Source organism: Nelusetta ayraudi, unplaced genomic scaffold (assembly GCF_046127955.1).
Source record: "Nelusetta ayraudi isolate G7.1 ecotype Tasmania unplaced genomic scaffold, CSIRO-AGI_Nayr_v1 ptg000011l, whole genome shotgun sequence".
Taxonomy (NCBI): domain Eukaryota; kingdom Metazoa; phylum Chordata; class Actinopteri; order Tetraodontiformes; family Monacanthidae; genus Nelusetta; species Nelusetta ayraudi.
In genome coordinates, this window is record NW_027466061.1 from 13120942 (window position 1) to 13139202 (window position 18261).

The 18261-nt window shown below is 45.0% G+C and overlaps 1 protein-coding gene across 1 annotated transcript in view; it reads left to right on the plus strand.

Moving 5' to 3' along the window:
- The window catches only part of ptprsb (protein tyrosine phosphatase receptor type Sb), a 74389-nt gene that overhangs the window by 36205 nt on the left and 19923 nt on the right, over window positions 1-18261 (plus strand). Inside the window, exons 6-13 of the mRNA XM_076021126.1 lie at window positions 4681-4791; window positions 8784-8798; window positions 10228-10497; window positions 10783-11162; window positions 12407-12608; window positions 14235-14371; window positions 14532-14676; window positions 17913-18230. Of these exons, the coding sequence (XP_075877241.1) occupies window positions 4681-4791; window positions 8784-8798; window positions 10228-10497; window positions 10783-11162; window positions 12407-12608; window positions 14235-14371; window positions 14532-14676; window positions 17913-18230 (1578 nt within the window). The remainder of the gene's footprint in view (window positions 1-4680; window positions 4792-8783; window positions 8799-10227; window positions 10498-10782; window positions 11163-12406; window positions 12609-14234; window positions 14372-14531; window positions 14677-17912; window positions 18231-18261) is intronic.

Here is an 18261-nt window from a genome sequence, read left to right on the forward strand (position 1 = left end):
TTCACAAAGCACGGCCTTGTCCATTACGGCACATTTCAGTTGTCAATTTCAAATTTGCACTGATGGTTGGCTGTATGAGATGCTTCCAGCTGTCAGATAGGCTCTTGTTTGCACTCCTCCACCTGTCTGGCTTCATCTCTCCTACAGTCTGTCTCCTCTCTCCCCCATCTTTCACCCCAGCACGTTTTCTGGAGAGAAATCTCGAGGTGCAGTGCTCATAATTTATTCCTGTTTATCTCCCAGCTCTGGCCCTGTACCGTGGGGAGCTGAAGGGAGGGTAAAGTGAAGAGAGAGAGAGGGAGAGGAGTTCACAAGCTGTTTCTCCCCCCTCTTTTTTCTTTCAAGTAGCTAATGCGGAAGACAGAAGCAAATGGATGACAGCTCCAGCAAGCAGAGCTCCAGCTCGCTAAACAGGCTGCAGCAGGAAACACGCACCGGTGCTGGAGTGTAACAAGGCAAAGTTTGGGCCCCTTGGAGACGACAACATGTTGTTTAAACTTCTGCACGCTCTGCTGAGTATGTGGCAGATTTGAGGGTGGAAAAAAAGGTCCTCCAAACCGTCTCTAAATAATTTTCATTTTTAGATGTGGAATAAACATGGAATGAAAAGAAAGTTGTTTGTTTGTCGAGGGTTTGCTGTGATTTGGTTTGGTTGGGTTGTGATGAAATTAATGTGCAATTGAGTATGAACAGATTGGATTTTATGAAGTAAAGGTCAAGGTTAGTTCATCTACGTCCAGTTTCCTGTGAACATGATCCTCAGATGTGCACACTTGGAATACATTACGTGACTGGCTTCAAAGGTCAAGGTCACCATGATGGACGCTTTTGGCCACATTGCAAAAATGCACCGTTTAACTCCGACAGAAAATCTTTCAGAACAACGTCAGGCTTTCTCCACCACTGAAACATAATTCATTTGTGACTGATATCAGTATTATTATGATTAATTGATGATTAATTGAGAATTTGGGGATTAATAATATACATTTAGACAGAATTAATTCATAAGATTAATTAGAGGATAATTTACAAAAGACTGAAGTCTTGAAGGTACCTTATAACAATTTCCCTTCGTTCACTTTGATGGAACACTTTTCCTTGATTGGTCACTCTCTTATTCAAGCAATCACTGTCTTTAAATGTCCAGAAAACAGCATACATATTTATATTCATTTTTTAGCTTCCCTCTGTGTGTTTTTAAGAGAGCAATAACAGGCGCAATAACAGGGGGTCTCAGAGGGTGGCGCCAGTGCCTAGCTGTGGAGGTTGTCACTGTAGGGTTGGGCATCGTTTGAATTTGAACGATTCCGATTCCAGTTTCGATTCCTTGTTTCGATTCCGATTCTGAGCGATTCTCGATTCGATTCTTTTTAAGAGGCAGGGTCAAAAAGTTCTTTCTCGATTAAATTTAAATTTATAAACTTTTATTAACTTTACTTTGAATTTCTCACATTATATTTATCAAGTTTATGAACTTTAATTTAAATCTTATACAGCTTCTCCTCACCCTAATTCCACTGGCCCAAAAACGTGGTGATGTCCCGTTACTTAACCCTCCGCACCAACCGGCTTGCAATGGAATTGGGACACCCGGGACAACGCCACCTTTTTTTTTACCTGCCGCACGGGATGACGTTGCGCGTCACGTGCGCTAAATCATAATATCGCGCCAGTCGCGGCGTATATCAAGTACTGATCCAAAAGTTTTCGATCACGTTCCATCAGCGCTCGATAATTGTCCATTGTCCTCTGGCTGTTTCGCCCGCTGCTCGCGCACTAAACGGACCAGACGCCGAAACAATCGCTGCACGGCGGGAAGCGGCGGCGGAGGTGCGCGCCGCTTCGAGTCTGGCGTGAACGACGTCATCGCTCCACTACAGCCAAAAGTGGCCAACAACTAAGAACACTGGCCACCGCCGGACTCTTGAATTCTGTAGCGCTTCATCGTGGGATCTCAGCGCGATGACGTCAGCAGACACGCAGCGGTGAAAGCGGAGGGGGTGCAGCTAGCCGGCGGGGGTGACACGCCGCTGCGTTTGATCATGTGAGTCGTGCACCCTCCTTTGCACGAAATAACCGTTTTGCAGGTCGTGCATTTAGCTGCTTTATCATTTTCTTTTGTAAAGTGAAGACAAACCTTGGAGCGCCGCCGCACACTTTCCATCGCTACCTACTTGCACGCTGCTCTGCGTTTGCCCCTCCCCCAGGAATCGAAACTTAAACATTTGAACGATTTCGGGAGCATCGGAACTTTAGAACCGGTTCCACTCGATGCTCGATGCTCGATGCCCAACCCTAGTTGTCAGTAACCCAGGAGAGCACGCTGTGTGTGTGCTGTTAACGTGACATCATCCAGGCCTAATTTCCACTACCAGATTTTCTGAAAAATAGAGAGGGATGGACTTTGGCCTTTTCCCCAGGTGTTTATCTACTGGCTAGAGACACTGTCTAAAAACACTGGTAAAGTGAATTAGCATAATATTGAGCCTTTAAAACTGCAACTTGGATCTTAACCTGCCCTAAATTCCAGGAGCCTTCATTATATCTGATAACCCGGCAGTTATCTAACAGGTGTAGAATAAATTTGCATTCTGACTGGGATGTCTTGTTATAATCCTATTAAATATTTACACATTCTCAGAGAACGGCTCCATTTGTAATTCCTAATGGTGACCTTTTAGCTGCTTCTCTTTAACAGCGGCGTATATAAGCTCCAGCGTGACAGCGTGTTTGTGAGTGTGTGCTGTGCATTTTGAGTTGTGCCTCCTTCCAGCTGCAGAGTGAAAGTCAAAGTTTCACGCTTCCCTTCCCGCGCCTTGTCAAAGATAGTCAGAGATGAACGCGGCAGACAGGGCTGAAGTGACACACCAAATGGAAAAATGTGTGTTTGCGAGTGCGTATAAATTTCACATTTCTCCAAAATTCCAAATAAAATATAGTCATTGCTAGCATTTATTTGCAGAAAATGACAAATCAATATTTGATGGAATAACCCTGATTTTTAATCACAGCTTTCATGCGTCTTGGCATGCTCTCCACCAGTCTTTCACGTTGCTGTTGGGTGACCTTATGCCACTCCTGACACAAAAATTCAAGCAGCTCAGCTCTGTTTGATGGCTTGTGACCATCCATCTTCCTCTTGATCACATTCCAGAGGTTTTCAATGGGTTGAGGTCTGGAGATTGGGCTGGCCATGACAGGGTCTTGATCTGATGGTCCTTCATCCACACCTTAATCGGCCGAGCTGTGTGACCTGGAGCACTGTCCTGCTAAAAAAAAAAAAACAGTCGTCAGAGTTGGGGAACATTATCAGAGCAGAAGGAAGCAAGTTTTCTTCAAGGATGACCTTGTACGTGGCTTGATTCATGCGTCCTTCACAAAGACAAATCTGCCCGATTCCAGCCTTGCTGAAGCACCCCCAGATCATCTCAGATCCTCCACCAAATTTCACGGTTGGTGCGAGACCCTGTGGCTTGTAGGCCTCTCCAGGTCTCCATCTAAGCATTAGACGACCAGGTGTTGAAAAAAGCTGAAAATTGGACTCATCAGAGAAGATGACTTTAATCCAGTCTGCTATGGTCCAATCCTTATGGTCTTTTGCAAATCTCAGCCTGGCTCTTCTTTGCTTCTCATTGATGAAGGGCTTTTTTTCTTCTTCTTCCTTTCCTCACTCAAAACCTTTCTTTTCAACTCTTTTGGCATGGTCAGTAGTTTACTTTTGAGGTACTACTAGCACTGTTTTTATCATCCAGCTGGTCCTATTGCAAGAGGATAGTGATGACCATAGCAGGTGTTTTTTCCTTGCTAAACAAGATTTTGTGCAGGTGATATAACCCTGTGTTGGAAATCAATACGTATATATATATATATATGTATATATATACATATATATATGTATATGTATATATATATGTATATATGTATATATGTATATATATATATATATATATATATATATATATATATATATATATATATATATATATATATACAAAAGAATGCCTGACAAATGCTGCGTGTAATTATAGCACATTTTAGGGAGACACAGTTTACCATGAATAGGATCAAGGAAGTGGGAACACAAACTGGCGTATCAACAGGCAGGAGTCAAGGAGATAAAGAGCATCGGCAGGTTGTTGCCGTGGGGCAAAGTTGTTTTGCTGCCTGCCGCCGCTGAAACACAGAGACAGGAGGTGACTATTTGTGGCGCGAGAGGAGCCGACCGTTTGAACTGAGATGTGCGACCAAAAAAAAAATGTCCTCCAAAAATAGTGTAGCTCAAGTTTGTGGAAAAAAAGTCATTTTGAGACTTAAAAAAAATGTTTCAAACTTTCAAACTCTTTGGGAGTGTGTCGCAGAGGAGAGCGGAGAACACCAGGTTCCTCTTGAGCAGTTACACAATCCACTCGGCTGGAGATTCTCAAATGTATGCAGACTTTATTGGATGCTGAAGCAACGGAACAAAACCAGCCAAGCAGACAAACATCTCCGGGTTGAAATGGGAGCAAAGAGCAGCCAGCTGAGGCAAAGTTTCTCCTGCAATCTAAAATGAACATCCTCCGCTGTACCCCTCTCTCCCTCCCTCCCCGCTCCCCTCTCTCACCCACACACACACACACACACACACACACACACACACACACACACACACCACACACACTCCCCTTTGCTTTGCAGGAGCGCTGCAGATCGAGAACAGTGAGGAGACCGACCAAGGGAAGTACGAGTGCGTGGCCACCAACTCTCAGGGCGTGCGCTACTCATCCCCCGCCAACCTTTACGTGCGAGGTAGGACGCGAGCCCACAAACACACACAGCCAACCAACACACACGCAAAGACAAGCACAGTAACCGCAGTTAAGGTGACCTCTAGCCTAAATTATTTGTGACCCCCTACCACCCATACATGTGCCTTTTAAATGACTATTACTAACCCATCCATCGTCTACAATATATGTCAACTCTGTTGTTTTTCTGCTACCTCTCACAACCACCCTTAACAAGTCCACCTTAAACCCAGGTGCTGGCCTCGGGTTGGGAGCGCACCTCGGTTTAACTGCATGGCGACGTCACTGATCTGTCTGACTTAAAAATGGTTTCTGTACAAGAGGCGGATTAGGAGGCAAACTGTTGCAGTAATGAAGTTGGCGGACAAATTGGAATTGGATGCGAAATGTCACCAATTTTTGACGGCATCACCCACTTGATCGCTGTTTTACTGCTAGCCTGTGGGGTGTTGGCTCAGAGTCAGAATCTAGCTCTTTTTTTTGTGTGATATCCAAAGAGCGCGTGTGGTGTGTGTGTGTGCGTGTGCGAGTGTGTGTGAGGATGTGCAGGAGCGGGTGGCTTTGCGCTGGCCGTTTTTATTCTCTCTGTGTTTCCCCGTTCTCTCTCTCCTCCCCCCTCACGTCATTGTGTTCTGCATCAACCCCCTTCCATCCCTCAGAGCTTCGAGAAGGTTGGTGTGCTCTTTCTTTTCTTTTGTTACTCCTTTGTTTCAGAAAGCTTCCCTGATTTGAAACAGAGAGAAACAAAAAAAGGAAAACCAGGAGAGTAGATCGGAAGTGAGATGATGATTTGTTTTATTACTATTATTTATTTATTTTTATTTAAGAAAAAAAATGTCCAAAAAAAACAACCAAAAAAGCAAAACTCAAGTCAGATGATTTCTCTAAAGCTGCTGCAGCGACGAAGCGGTCTGCCTACGCAGCAGAGTGCATTGACTGCATTGTGAGGCCTTGTGTGCAGAACCCTTGGTATTGCCTTCACATCTCGATCAATGTTTTCTGCATGGTATGATCTCGTTGTCATGGAGACCCAAGAATTGGAGGATTCTTTTTTATTAAACAAGAGAGAAAGAGTGGCGACGTTTGCATGGAAGGAGTCAGAGAGAAAGAGAAAGGAGCACCGCTTGCATGCGTGCACGCTGACGGACGGACTGACACAAGAGCATGGCAACAGTGTGTGTGAGAGTGTGTGTGTGTGTGTGTGGGTGTGTTTTCATGCTTATGGATGTGCTTGAGTTGATCTTGTTAAACTTGCTGTCATGCCTCGTCTTGCGACTGCATCACGGTGTCTAACATGGTGTCTCAGCTCTCATGTCATCTGCACTTGTTGCACTGAGTGGATGTTACGCCCCCCTCGCCCCCTGCATTTGTGCTGGAAACAGCATTTTGGTTTTTTGTTTGTTTGCCCATCACTTGAAACCGTAAAGATACCCGAACAACCGTTGCATCACCCACTGTGTAGCATTCCTGCCCTTTGCCACAGCTTAGGAAGAGGATGCTTATTATCTCCTTTGAAGTCAATTTTCTGGTATTATAGTCTTAAAATAATAGGAGAACTCCACCAGGATGCTTTACAAAGGTCGCCCCTTCCGTGTAAACTGCCCAATGTAAAACAAATACCAGACATGCTGGAATGTTTTGTGTTGTTTTTTCAGTTCTACTTGTTATACTCCACATATCAGTTAGGTAAAAACCTTCCCTCACAAAACTTTCAGTTCAGTCCATCCCCCATTCCAGTTCAACACAGGTTTTCTGATCTTTTCCAGCCCACTTACTTCACTAAAACACTGACCTAAGGCTGTTGGGAGAAGAGAAAAACTCTTTAGCACAACAAACAAATTGGAGGTGTTGTCACAAAGTGCAGCATCTGCGCTGCAGCCACCAACCAGATTAGAGAACACCCAGTCTGTAGCAGGCTCCTCACCAGAAGCTGGTTTTTCTTTTAGTGGCTAAAAAACGTTTTTGGATGGGAGCTTTTCAAGGCCGATCAGCACCTTAACCCAGACGTTAATCTTCAGGGATGCAGCTGTTGTGCGAGCTTAAACAGTGCAGTCAGCACCGTTGTGTGCTACTGCTACATAAATTAGAAAATATAGCACTTCTCCAGCGTCGACAAACTAGGCAGCCAAGTGGCTCCTTTAACTGAGTGGAAGTCAACACAACTGCTAAACCCTCGGTGTGTTGCATCTTTCCAGTTGTTTCCATCCTCCGACTGACTGATGACATTTGAAACTAATCATATCAAATCTCGTGGATATGAAGGAGGGTGGGAGCGGATGCTCTGTATTAATGATTCCCTCTTACAACACTGCTTAATGAAAGCCGTGTCCTTGAGACGAGCCGGGTGTCGCAGCATAAATGTCAGCGCAGTGATTGCTGAACGGCGGCGCTGAGGTACGGCGCTGATCCCGGCTCCTCCAGCCCGTGGCCCCGCGGACTCACTGCTCAGGACTCAGGAGGACGGGTGCAATGACAGCCCAGTAGCTCATAAAGATTGGGGCTGCCGGCTCTGGTGCAAAAAAACGACAGAAAGTGGCGGCGAAATCGCTGCTCCATTAGCTTTGAGCTGGAGGCTGAAGGATTAGCAGCTCGTTAGGAGCTCGCTGTATTGTTAAATGCTCGGCCGTCTCTCGGCAGACTCTGCCACTGATATCGTTTCAGCCCGTGTTTGAGGCCACTTGGCCACCACCTCGGATCTCCACCTCTGATTCCTGCCACTGCACTTAATAGCAAACTCATCCGCGCTTCTGCCAAGTCACCTCGTGCACTCCTGCCATGCATTAACCCCCCGCCATGCGATTGTAACGTTGCACCGCACTCGCTGTGTCAGGCCTTGTGCATGGAGCTGTGCCACGCACGCACGTCTGTCTGTCTGTCTGTCCGTCTGTCTGTCCGTCCATGTGTCTGTCTGTCTGTCTGTCCGTCTGTCTGTCCGTCCATGTGTCTGTCTGTCTGTCTGTCTGTGTGTCTCTGGCATGCTCAGACCAGGAGACGCCTGCCTGACCATTTCTGTTTTCTAACAGTTTGTCTCTTTGTCTCTTCCGTGTCTTCGACTTCTGTACTTCTGTATCCAATTCTGGGATTCGTATTATTCATTTTTTTTTTGTTTCTTTTTGGCTTTTAGTTCTTTCAATTGAACAAATATTTCCCATGTCTGTTGTTCATGAAATGCCACTGAAGTTACAACAACTCTTTCAAAAAAAAATGTTAACTTCTATCCAATTGTGTCTACACATTTTTTGAGTAGGGGGTGATGTGGCCTGTGAAGATCCAAGTAATGATGTCACTCATTAAGGAGTGGAGGTCGTGCAGCACATTTTCCCACTACTTTTTTGATAATTGTTTTCCTTATCTACCAACAGCAATTAAATCAGAATGAATGCTTTTATTTCACGTATATATTTCTAAATGCTTTTTTGTTTTTGTTTTTCCAGAGAACCTTTGTTGAGTTCATTTTCTTTGGGACAATGTTTCTGCTCTCTGTCTGCCTCCCTTCTCATTCTCTCCTGCCATGCAGAGATGTTTGTCTGTTCCTCTCTCTGTTTCCTGTCTCGTGACCCTCGGGTTTCCTCCTCTCTCCTCCTCTCCTTTTCTCTCTCTCTCTCTCTGTTCCCTCCAACATCCAATCTCAACTAGCCTTCTCTTTAGTTCTTTTTAAATTTCATTTTATTTATTTTTTCCTTATTATGTAGCGCCTATGCCTTCTGAATGGGCCTGACTCTGTTTCTTTTATAGCCGTGTTCTTAAATAGATCCATGTGTTTTCTTCTTCCTCGCTCCTCTTCTCTTCCCCCCTTTTCCCTACCTCTTCCTCTTCCTCTTCTCCCTCTGAACCCTCTTTTTCTAACCCACTCTTTATCTTCACTCCCCCCTTTTCTATCCCCACCCCTTTCTCACCCCCCCACCCTGCCCGCCCACAACCTCCTCCTCTTCCTCCCCCTCTTTCTTTTTCTTCTTCTTCTTCTTTGCATTCTGTCCGCACCCCGATGTGTAGGAGCGACAGACACATGTACATAAGTTTATTAACTTATAAACATGCACATACTACCTCACATATCTCTCCTCCTCCGCTCGCACCCGTTCTCTCCTTGTTCTGCCTTTCTCATGCTGTCTTGGTGTTCTCCTCTTTTTACTTGATGTGTCCAATGATCCACTCTGTAAACCTGCCACGACCTCTTTATTGGGTTTTTTCCGATCCCACTCGATTCCACTCCTGTCTCCAACATCTCCAACCCATTTTGATTACACGCTGTATTATCAGTTCTGGATCCTATGTATTGCACAGTATCTTGTTGTACAATGTGGCTGTCCTTTGCTACATTGCCTTGTCATTGTCCGGAAGAGAAGCAGAGCTGTCTCCTCTTTCCTTTTCTCTCTCTCTCTCTCTCTCTCTCTCTCTCTCTCTCTCTCTCCCTCTCTCTCTCTCTCTCTCATTCTCTCTCTGTCTTTCTCTCATCTCGCTGCCTGTCTGTGCTCCTCTTCTTTTTTTCTTCTTCTTCCTCTTCTTCTTCTCCTTCTCTTTAACTCTTCCTTTCTCTCCTCTGTTTTCAGTTCGCCGCTCTCTTCTTTGTGTTCCTCCACCATTTTATCCCTCTTGAGTCGCCCAGGCATGCGAGTAACCTATGAGTTCAGTCTCTCGGTGCATCTCTGCCCCGTTAAATGTATTAAAACTTGCCACCGTGCTTTTTTCGTTGGGGACACAAATAGCAAGCAGAGTCCATTGATTGACTCCACTCCCCCATCCAGTGATGCATAAAGTCCCAGTAAAAAAAAAAAAAAGAGCCCTGAAACACCTGAAGGCACGGAAATCTGACAAAGTAAAGCTTTTCTTTGCTCAGGTTTTTTGCTTGCTTAACAACTTTGACCTTCCCATAGAGAAAAACAACACTATAATAGAAGCCTTTGAATTTAAGAATCAACCCGAGAAGTGACTAGTCACTTGGAAAGAGAGAACTGACTATAGGTGTCATGTCCTGGTTGAGGTGTCACTCAAGAGTTTGCCACTATATTATTTCTTTTTTTTTTTAAATGTAGGCAGCTCACTGTGATTTGTTGAGCTCAACACAAGACTTTTTTGTGTCTTTCTGTTGGAATCATCAGTGCCATAAAGTTAATTGGGACTAAACTTGAAATATCCCTTTTGTAATTTTCTGTAAAAACCCTGAAGTTCATTCTCCCCCTTCCTGTTACCTCTCCTCTCCTTTCTTTTTTTATCTCTCTCTTGCCCTCGCTCTCCTCGCTCAATCTCCATCTTGCTCTCTTCCTTCCTCTTCTTCCTCTTCTTCTCTCTCTCTCTCTGATTCTCCTGCCCCCAACTCCTTCTTCCTCTCCTCACTTCTCCCCCCCAACCTCTCTGCTTCCTCCCCCACCTCACCCCCACTCCTAAAACCCCCCACCTTTTCTCCACTCTACCCCCCGGCTCTCCTCCTTTTTCCCAGTGCGCCGCGTGCCCCCTCGTTTTTCCATCCTCCCCTCCAACCACGAGATCATGCCGGGCGGAAGCGTCAACATCACCTGTGTGGCCGTGGGTTCGCCCATGCCCTACGTCAAGTGGATGCTGGGCACCGAGGACCTGACCCCGGAGGACGAGATGCCCATCGGGCGCAACGTGCTGGAGCTCAATGGCGTGCGGGAGTCGGCGAACTACACCTGTGTGGCCATGAGCAGCCTGGGCATCATCGAGGCCATCGCTCAGGTCCTGGTGAAGAGTAAGAGCTGCTCTAATTGCAGAATTAATCACAGGGAATGTCAGAGGGAGGGAGATCAGTGGTTGGAAAGGTCTCTCGGTTGCGGCGTTATAATAAGATGGATCCGGTTCCAACCAGTTTTAGAAGAAAGACAATCACTGCCTGTAGTGAGTACAAGTCTGAGCACCAACAGCTTGTAGATGGAAAGTTTTTCTAATGTGCAAATAGGAACGAGTTGGCTGGACGGCATCTGCTCTGAATGTGAAGATAAGTCGCCTCTTCTCCCGTTTGCCTCCGTGTCACCAGCCCTGCCCAAGCCACCCGGCACCCCCATCGTCACCGAGACCACCGCCACCAGTGTCACCATCACCTGGGACTCGGGTAACCCAGACCCCGTGTCTTATTACATCATCCAGTACAGAGCCAAAGGGCCCGACAGCAAGTACGAGACGGTGGATTCCATCACCACCACCCGCTACAGCATCGGCGGACTCTATCCCAACACCGAGTACGAGATACGGGTGTCGGCCTTCAACAGCATCGGCCAGGGGCCGTCCTCGCCCCGAGTGGAGGCGCGGACAGGAGAGCAGGCCCCGGCGAGCCCGCCACGCAACGTCCAGGCTCATATCATATCACAGAACACGGTGATGGTCCGCTGGGAAGAGCCGGAGGAACCAAACGGACAGGTGAGAGTAGGGCAGGGATTTTATTTTTTTGCATTTCATATCTGTATTTGTCTTGACGAGGTGTGCTCTGACCATGTTTAAGAAAACTCAGAGGCCCTTGAGTGGTTAAAACAATAAAGCCCTCATAAAAAGTCTCATTTGGGGGCTTTACTCTGTTGAACAGGTTTGTGCCCTTTTGCAGTGCCTGTGTCTGCTGGATTCTTGCTTCATCCAGCTCCCTCGCCGCTTCCCTCACCCTTTATAGAAAGACGAGGTAATTGGACTGTCCCCTCGAAGTGGAGAGCACTCCCTCTTGAGGCCCAGCTCCCTTTCTGGCTGACCGAGCTGTGCTGAATAGGTTTACTAAAAAAAAAATGAAAAGAAAATAAGAGCACAGCAGAATTGAGTGCATATGGAGGATTAGAGATTTTGAAGCGTAATAACAGGAGAGGTGTAGGGTTAAGGCAATGACATGGCAGCGGGATTAAAATCCTGGACTGACCATAAGCAAATCCAATCAGAGGGAGTAGCGGCTTGTCGCAGAGGCTCTTTAGACAACATCGGAGTGCAGTTTTGTTTATCGGGGTTAACTGCACGACAGTGCCACAGACATGAGGACACAACCTTGTGACAATGACCAACACAAACAAATCCAAAGGGACATCTGGACCAGGATTTAATTTTAGAAAATGAATAAATAAAGAACATTTCTGGATTATCACCTCTGCTCCAGTATGGTTTAAAATATGGTTTGATGCATTAGTGTCAAAATCAAATCTGGGCTGGAACATCATTTTATGCAAATGCTGGAGAGGTACATGATTGTCTGGTTAAAATTCATTTACCATGAACTACATCTCCTACAGTACTTGTCGATCTTGTGGCCTATTATGTGGTGGCGTCCCACCACTTAATTAATTTGAGAAGAGACATACCCACAATCAATTTCAAAATGTCCGAGAAGATGAGAGATTGAGGCGGAAGGAAGAAAGTGCAATGTGTTTTGAAAAGAATTTTTCTTTGGAGGGAGGAATATGGGCTTCTTTATCAAATTAATTGAAATAGCAGAAAACCACTGTTTGTGCTTGCTTATATTTTTGTATTTGCGCAATATTGGTAAGTTGAATACATAATAATAATACAGGGAGTGATCACTTTTTCATAGTCTTACTGTCTCAGAGATAAGACTTATTGCGGTCAAAATGCCCTCGATCTGAGGGATTAAACATTAAGATTAAATCCAATCCTCTTTTTCCATATTGTAGGTGAAAGGTTACCGCGTTTACTACACCATGGACCCGTCGCGGCCCATGAACGAGTGGCAGATCCACAACGTCCAGGACAGCGTGATCACCACCATTCAGAACCTGGTCACATCGGAGACCTACACCATCCAGGTGCTGGCCTTCACCTCCGTGGGGGACGGACCCTTCTCTGACCCCGTCCACGTCAAGGTCATGCCCGGAGGTCAGTGAGTTGGTCGGCGTCGTTGTGTGAGAGCACAATGTGACTGCTGGTGTCTACGAGCGCATTCATCTTTTATGCTGGTGCATGGATAGCGGCGGAGTAGCGGTCTTTATTTATTCATGCACAGCGAAGTAGTGGTTGTCTTTCCCCCGACGCAGCTAATGCAGAGGAACACAAATGAGTTGTTATTTTTTTGCGCACGAATAAAAATTGTTAAGGAGCTTATTCGAGGAACTTGCACACTGCAGGATTCTCAGGAAAATAAACCCAAGCTGTCTGGAAGTGTGACTCCCCTCAGAGTGAAAATTCCACCTGCCGGGGCTGAGCGGAGGAGACTTACCAAGATGAAAAAAAAAACAGGATTAAGAGCCAAAAATGTCCCCCTGCACCTCACAGCGACTGCCTCTGTCACAAGTTTTACGTGCGGGGAGGGACCTTACTCTGACGGCATTACTGGTTTAAACTCGCGTGTAGCTTAATCTACCGCTGCGCCATTTGATGTGCCTAAAAGTCTGTCAGTTGCAGGGAGGCAGAGGAATGTGATTAGCGAGGGATGGTGCTCAAAAGAGAGCGTTTGGGACGATTTGTGGGTCAGTGAGTGAACATTTGGGTGAATCTTTCCCCCTTGATTGCGCCGCAGTTTCAAGATATAAACTGGGGGGGAAAATCCATTAGCCCACGATGAAGCACCCTGAAACTTTTATATTTTCTCTCTAAAATTCTGCACTGACTTAGCTACTGACGATTGCTGCTACAGTTTGAAAAGTAAACAACCTTCATGATAAATTCCATGTTGTAGTATTAGTGTATGCAGTTTACAAATAAAACTGGCATGTTTGAGTCATTTTAATTACTGTACTACTTATTATTGTATTATTAATACAACTTGTGGATTTCTTGAGGCAGTTAAAAGTTAATTAGCATTAACGAAATTGGAAAATGTGTCCCCGAGATTAAGTCAGGAAGCAGAACAGCAACATTAACTGGATTATTAATTAATTTAACTCTGAGAGTTCACACATCCATCTTGCCAAGTTTCAATTAAAATTGAACCTCATAACCAGCCCCCTGCTTTGTAGTTGTGCTTAGCTGATGCTAAAGACATTAGCATGTACGCAGCAGCAGCAGTTTCATAAGCATTCTTAGGTCGCCATGGCATGGTGACGTGGTCCAATCACTTTCCAAGTTTTTTGAAAGAGCCTCTCATGAGACAAATAAAATTGATTGAGAAAATGTTCCATTAGGCGAGCGAGGTAGGATCAATAAAACAACACAATGAAAATCATGTAAAGAATCACATTTCTGCCAGCAGTAGGACATGACAATTCTTCCATCTTGTTAGCAGTGTCTCACCTTGGTGAGACAAAAAAAATATTGTATTTAAATTTAAAAAAAATTTGAATGTGTATTTCAGGAAGTTGAATTACAAATGAAAATTCGAGATGTGTTTAAAAAAAAACAAAAACAAAATTTGATTAGAAACATTTTTACGCATGTATAATGTGTAAAATAATCATGACTAAACCAACATCATTGGAAACAAAAGTCTGAACAACCATGTTTTAAAATTAAATAAATCTATATGTGCATCTATTTCACTATGTGCCCTGCGCTGTGTCTCTCCAGTCCCGGGCCAACCAGGGAAGTTTAAAGTGGGCCGGGTCAGTGACACCAGCATTGAGCTGACCTGGGAACCTGCCTACACCAAAGAAGGCATCGTCAACTACGAACTTCTCTACAAGCCCGTCAAGTTTGGCAGTTTGGTGAGACCTCGCACCGTATTTTCACAAACTTCTATGCAGGTGTCTTTTTTTTTAAGAAGACATGAGGGAGAACACAAAGATGCAGCAGAGATGGGAAGGAGTTTAAAAACGTCCTGTTGCCAGTCCTCATCCTGTCGCTCCTCTTCCTCCACTCTCTCAGGAGAAACTGACCTTCGGGCCCAGGAACTCCTACACAGTGGAGGGCCTGAAAGCAAACACGGAGTACTCCTTCTCGCTGGCAGCCATCTCCAACAAGGGCATCGGCGCGTTCACCAACGAGCTGGTGCAGAGGACGTCACAAGCCAGTACGTCTCCATTTGACCGGGCTTACACACACACACACACACACACACACACACGCACACGCACGCACGCACACACATACACACACACACACTCACACAAACACACACACACACACACACACACACACACACACACACACACACACACACACTGATGTCTTAATGCCTTTCTTATGTTTAAGTCTCGTGCACAAATGCAAAATATTTTGTCCTCCAGACAGCCTGTAGCACACAGTTCCGGTGGAAATCAACCGTCCTCCCATCCATCTCCTTTATCAACCCATCTGTCAGTCACCATCCTTCCATCCATCTATGTTTGACTGTGACTCACCTTCTGCGCTCAGCCTTTTGCTTCCTTTCAGCGCATCCTCTGAAAGACGGGGACAGATGGAGATGGAACACCGATTAATGTTTGGCTCTGGCTTTTCTTTACCTTTAGTTTTTTTCCCCCTCTCTGCTCTATCCGTGTCTAATGCCTGCCGTCAGACCAAAAACTCTTCCACTTTATCAGCAAAGCAGCCGGCGATGTTGAGCGTCACTCTGGTAGTTGGCTGCTGTGTTTACAGGTGAGTGTAGGTCCGTTTCCCATTTTGTGGCGGATTCTTTCCCTTGTTTTTCTCTGAATGAGCATGGTTTGAAAAGAAAAATAGAAAAGACAAAATAAATGTGCAAGGAAAAGAAGCCTAAAGAAAAAAGTATAGTCGAGAACCTGGTCCTGCTGCTGTATGAACAAATGGTAAGGTTTTTCTTTTCTTTCTGTGTAGTGTTTATAATATTTCAAAGGTCCAGTGTGCAAGTTTTTCAGTTATATACCATAGGGAATTGTATAAAATCACATGTAGCTCGTTTTATTATAGCATATAATCACCTAGTTCTCATTTCTTGTCTTTCTTTGCTTAGAACTAACCATTTATATGAACTCAATGTGGTTTAGCCATAGCCCAAAAGGGACACACAGCAATTTATTGTTCTAATAAAGGCTTATTCCTTTTTTTAAGCCAATATTATTTTTTTATTTTACTGGAAAGCTTTCAAAGGCAAGGGTACAAAAGTGAGGAGCGAGAGAGGAGAGAAGACTCACAAGGCCCTTTGAGGTTCCTCTCTCTTTAAGACACATCAAGTGCAATGACATGATTAGAAAAAATGACAAACAACTGGTATTAAGGTACAAAAAAGCCAGCAAGAAAATAGATAAATGATAGATCGATGAATACTTTATTAATCTCCAAGAGAAATTTGCATTTACAGCAGCTCGAAAAGATACAGAACAGTACAGAGGTATGCAAGGTTTTGAGCCAACTATATAAAAGAGAAAAATTACAAAAGGTGCAAGGATAAAGTTCTTTAAAAGTTACAAATTACACTATGTAAGCATGATACAATAATGCAAATGTGCATACATGTGTACTCCGGTCCAGGGCTCCTAGCGATGAGTGTTAAAGAGCCATATGGGGAAGAAATTATTTTCTGAGCCTGTCAGTGGAGCAGGATAGTGACAGCAGTCTGTCACTGAAGCTGCTCCTTTGCCTGGCGATAGTGCTGTACAGTGGGTGACCAGTTTCTTTAAAAATAAAGAAGGTAAATAAGAGAAGATGAGGACAATAATTGATCATAATGGTGAACTACGAATAATAAATGTCCCTGTGGACTTTATTGTCTTCAGCGTTGAAGAGAAGTCCCATGGTCCCATTATCCACTGATGTGCAGCCTTGGTATTTAAATGGAAAATGAAAGTTTAGTCCTAAAAATCAAACTATTCATACAGTGAATGCGCACAAAAACGCAGGACGTTGAACGTTTATGGGTGCTATTCGTGTCAAGTTTTGTTCTCTCCAGCTTTGAAGTGAAGCCGAGAACGTAGCTTTGAATTGTTGCAGTCTGCATTCTCAATGGCATATGCTGCTAAATCTTACACACTGGGGCCTCATTAGACTGAATCATTTCAGATTGTGTTCTCAGAGTTTAATTACATTCGTACTCGGAGAGGTTTCTAGACGATCTCTCTCTCTCTCTCTCTCCTTCCTTTTTTTCTCCTCTTGCCACCTCTCCTTTTCCTCCTGGGGGAGAAAAGGGGGAAAACAAGGCGGCCTGGAAATGGCAGCAGGCGGGTCAAGATGGGGAAGGTGGCTGATAAGCGAACTATTTCATGCAGCAGAATTCATTTCCCAGGGAGGTTATGTGTTCTTTGTTATCGCCAAGCTTTGCTGCACATCTAGATTGTCCCTGGAGGCCAACAGAACAGTGGCTGTACGCCTGAGTGGATAGATACTTGAACCTGTCAGCTATGACTATTACACTCCCACACAAACAGACATGCTATACACTCCCAAGTTGAGTATATATATATATATATATATATATATATATATATATATTTTTTTTTTTTTTTTTTTTTCCCCTTCTTAATCCTTATGTGTGTGTTTGTGTTTCTCTTTAAACAACACTGTGTGAATTGAGCCGATCCCCACAGTTCAGGGATCAGCCGCTGATGAAGCTGATGTTTTGCTTTTCTGCTCCCTTGTGACTTACAGTAGATATCCCAGCCTGCCTCAGATTCAATTTCTCCTCTCATCATCATTCTGACTTTTCATATCCGTCTGAGTGCCTTTTCTTCTCCTCTTTTCTCCTAAATCGTCTGTGCTGTAAGAGACGTGTTTTAGTTCCCCCCCTCCCTGTGAGGTCCTGGACCTCTCCTCAGGCAGCGGTGCAAAGTCTCAGACCACTCTATTATCCCAGGGACTGGAGGATTATGCCACCACGGGAGCTGCTTTTTTGAAATGTGTGGATATGTATTGCTGTGCATCGAGCCCCACTGTGGAAAAGAAATGCTTTGCTTTTTCATTCATGAATATGGATCTTTTTTTCCTGCCACTCACCACGGCCGTAGCATCAGATGTAATCATCAGGTTTCAGATGCACATTCTCCTTGCCTATGATTAAGTTGTCCACTCAGGGTCGATTCTCCTGTCTCTGCTTTATTTCATTAGAATCTGCTCCAACATTATGCTTTTACATAATGTGGTTTGCTTCCCCTTTACGTCTGAGTCAGTACTGTCCTCATGTTTTTGTCTCTCAGTTCTGTTTACCTTGGTCTCGTATTGTTTCCTCCTTTTACCCTTACGGCCCTTCCCCTCGCTCATCTTTCCCCCTACTCTTGCTTTTTCAACCCCCCTTTTTTCTCGGTTCTCTCCTCAACTCTTTGCCAATTGCCCCTCTTGCCCTCCTTGTCCGATCAGAGCCCTCAGATGCACCTGAGGGGGTGTCCTGCGAGAGCGCCAGCTCCACCTCGCTGAGAGTAAGTTGGAGGCCGCCTCCAGTGGAGGGCCAGAATGGCCAGTTGGCAGGTTATGAGCTGATATACCAGAGAGTTTCTGGGGAGGGAGGCGGAGGTCTTGGCGAGAAGGTGAAGGGGCCTTCTATCCCAGCCGAGCAGAATGAAACTGTGCTGGAGGGGCTGGAGAAATGGAGCTGGTACAACCTCACTATGGCTGCTTACACAGCTGAGGGTACCGGACCAAGCAGCCCGTCCGCACTTTGCAGAACTGACGAGGACGGTGAGAATCAATCACAGTCTCTTGAATATTC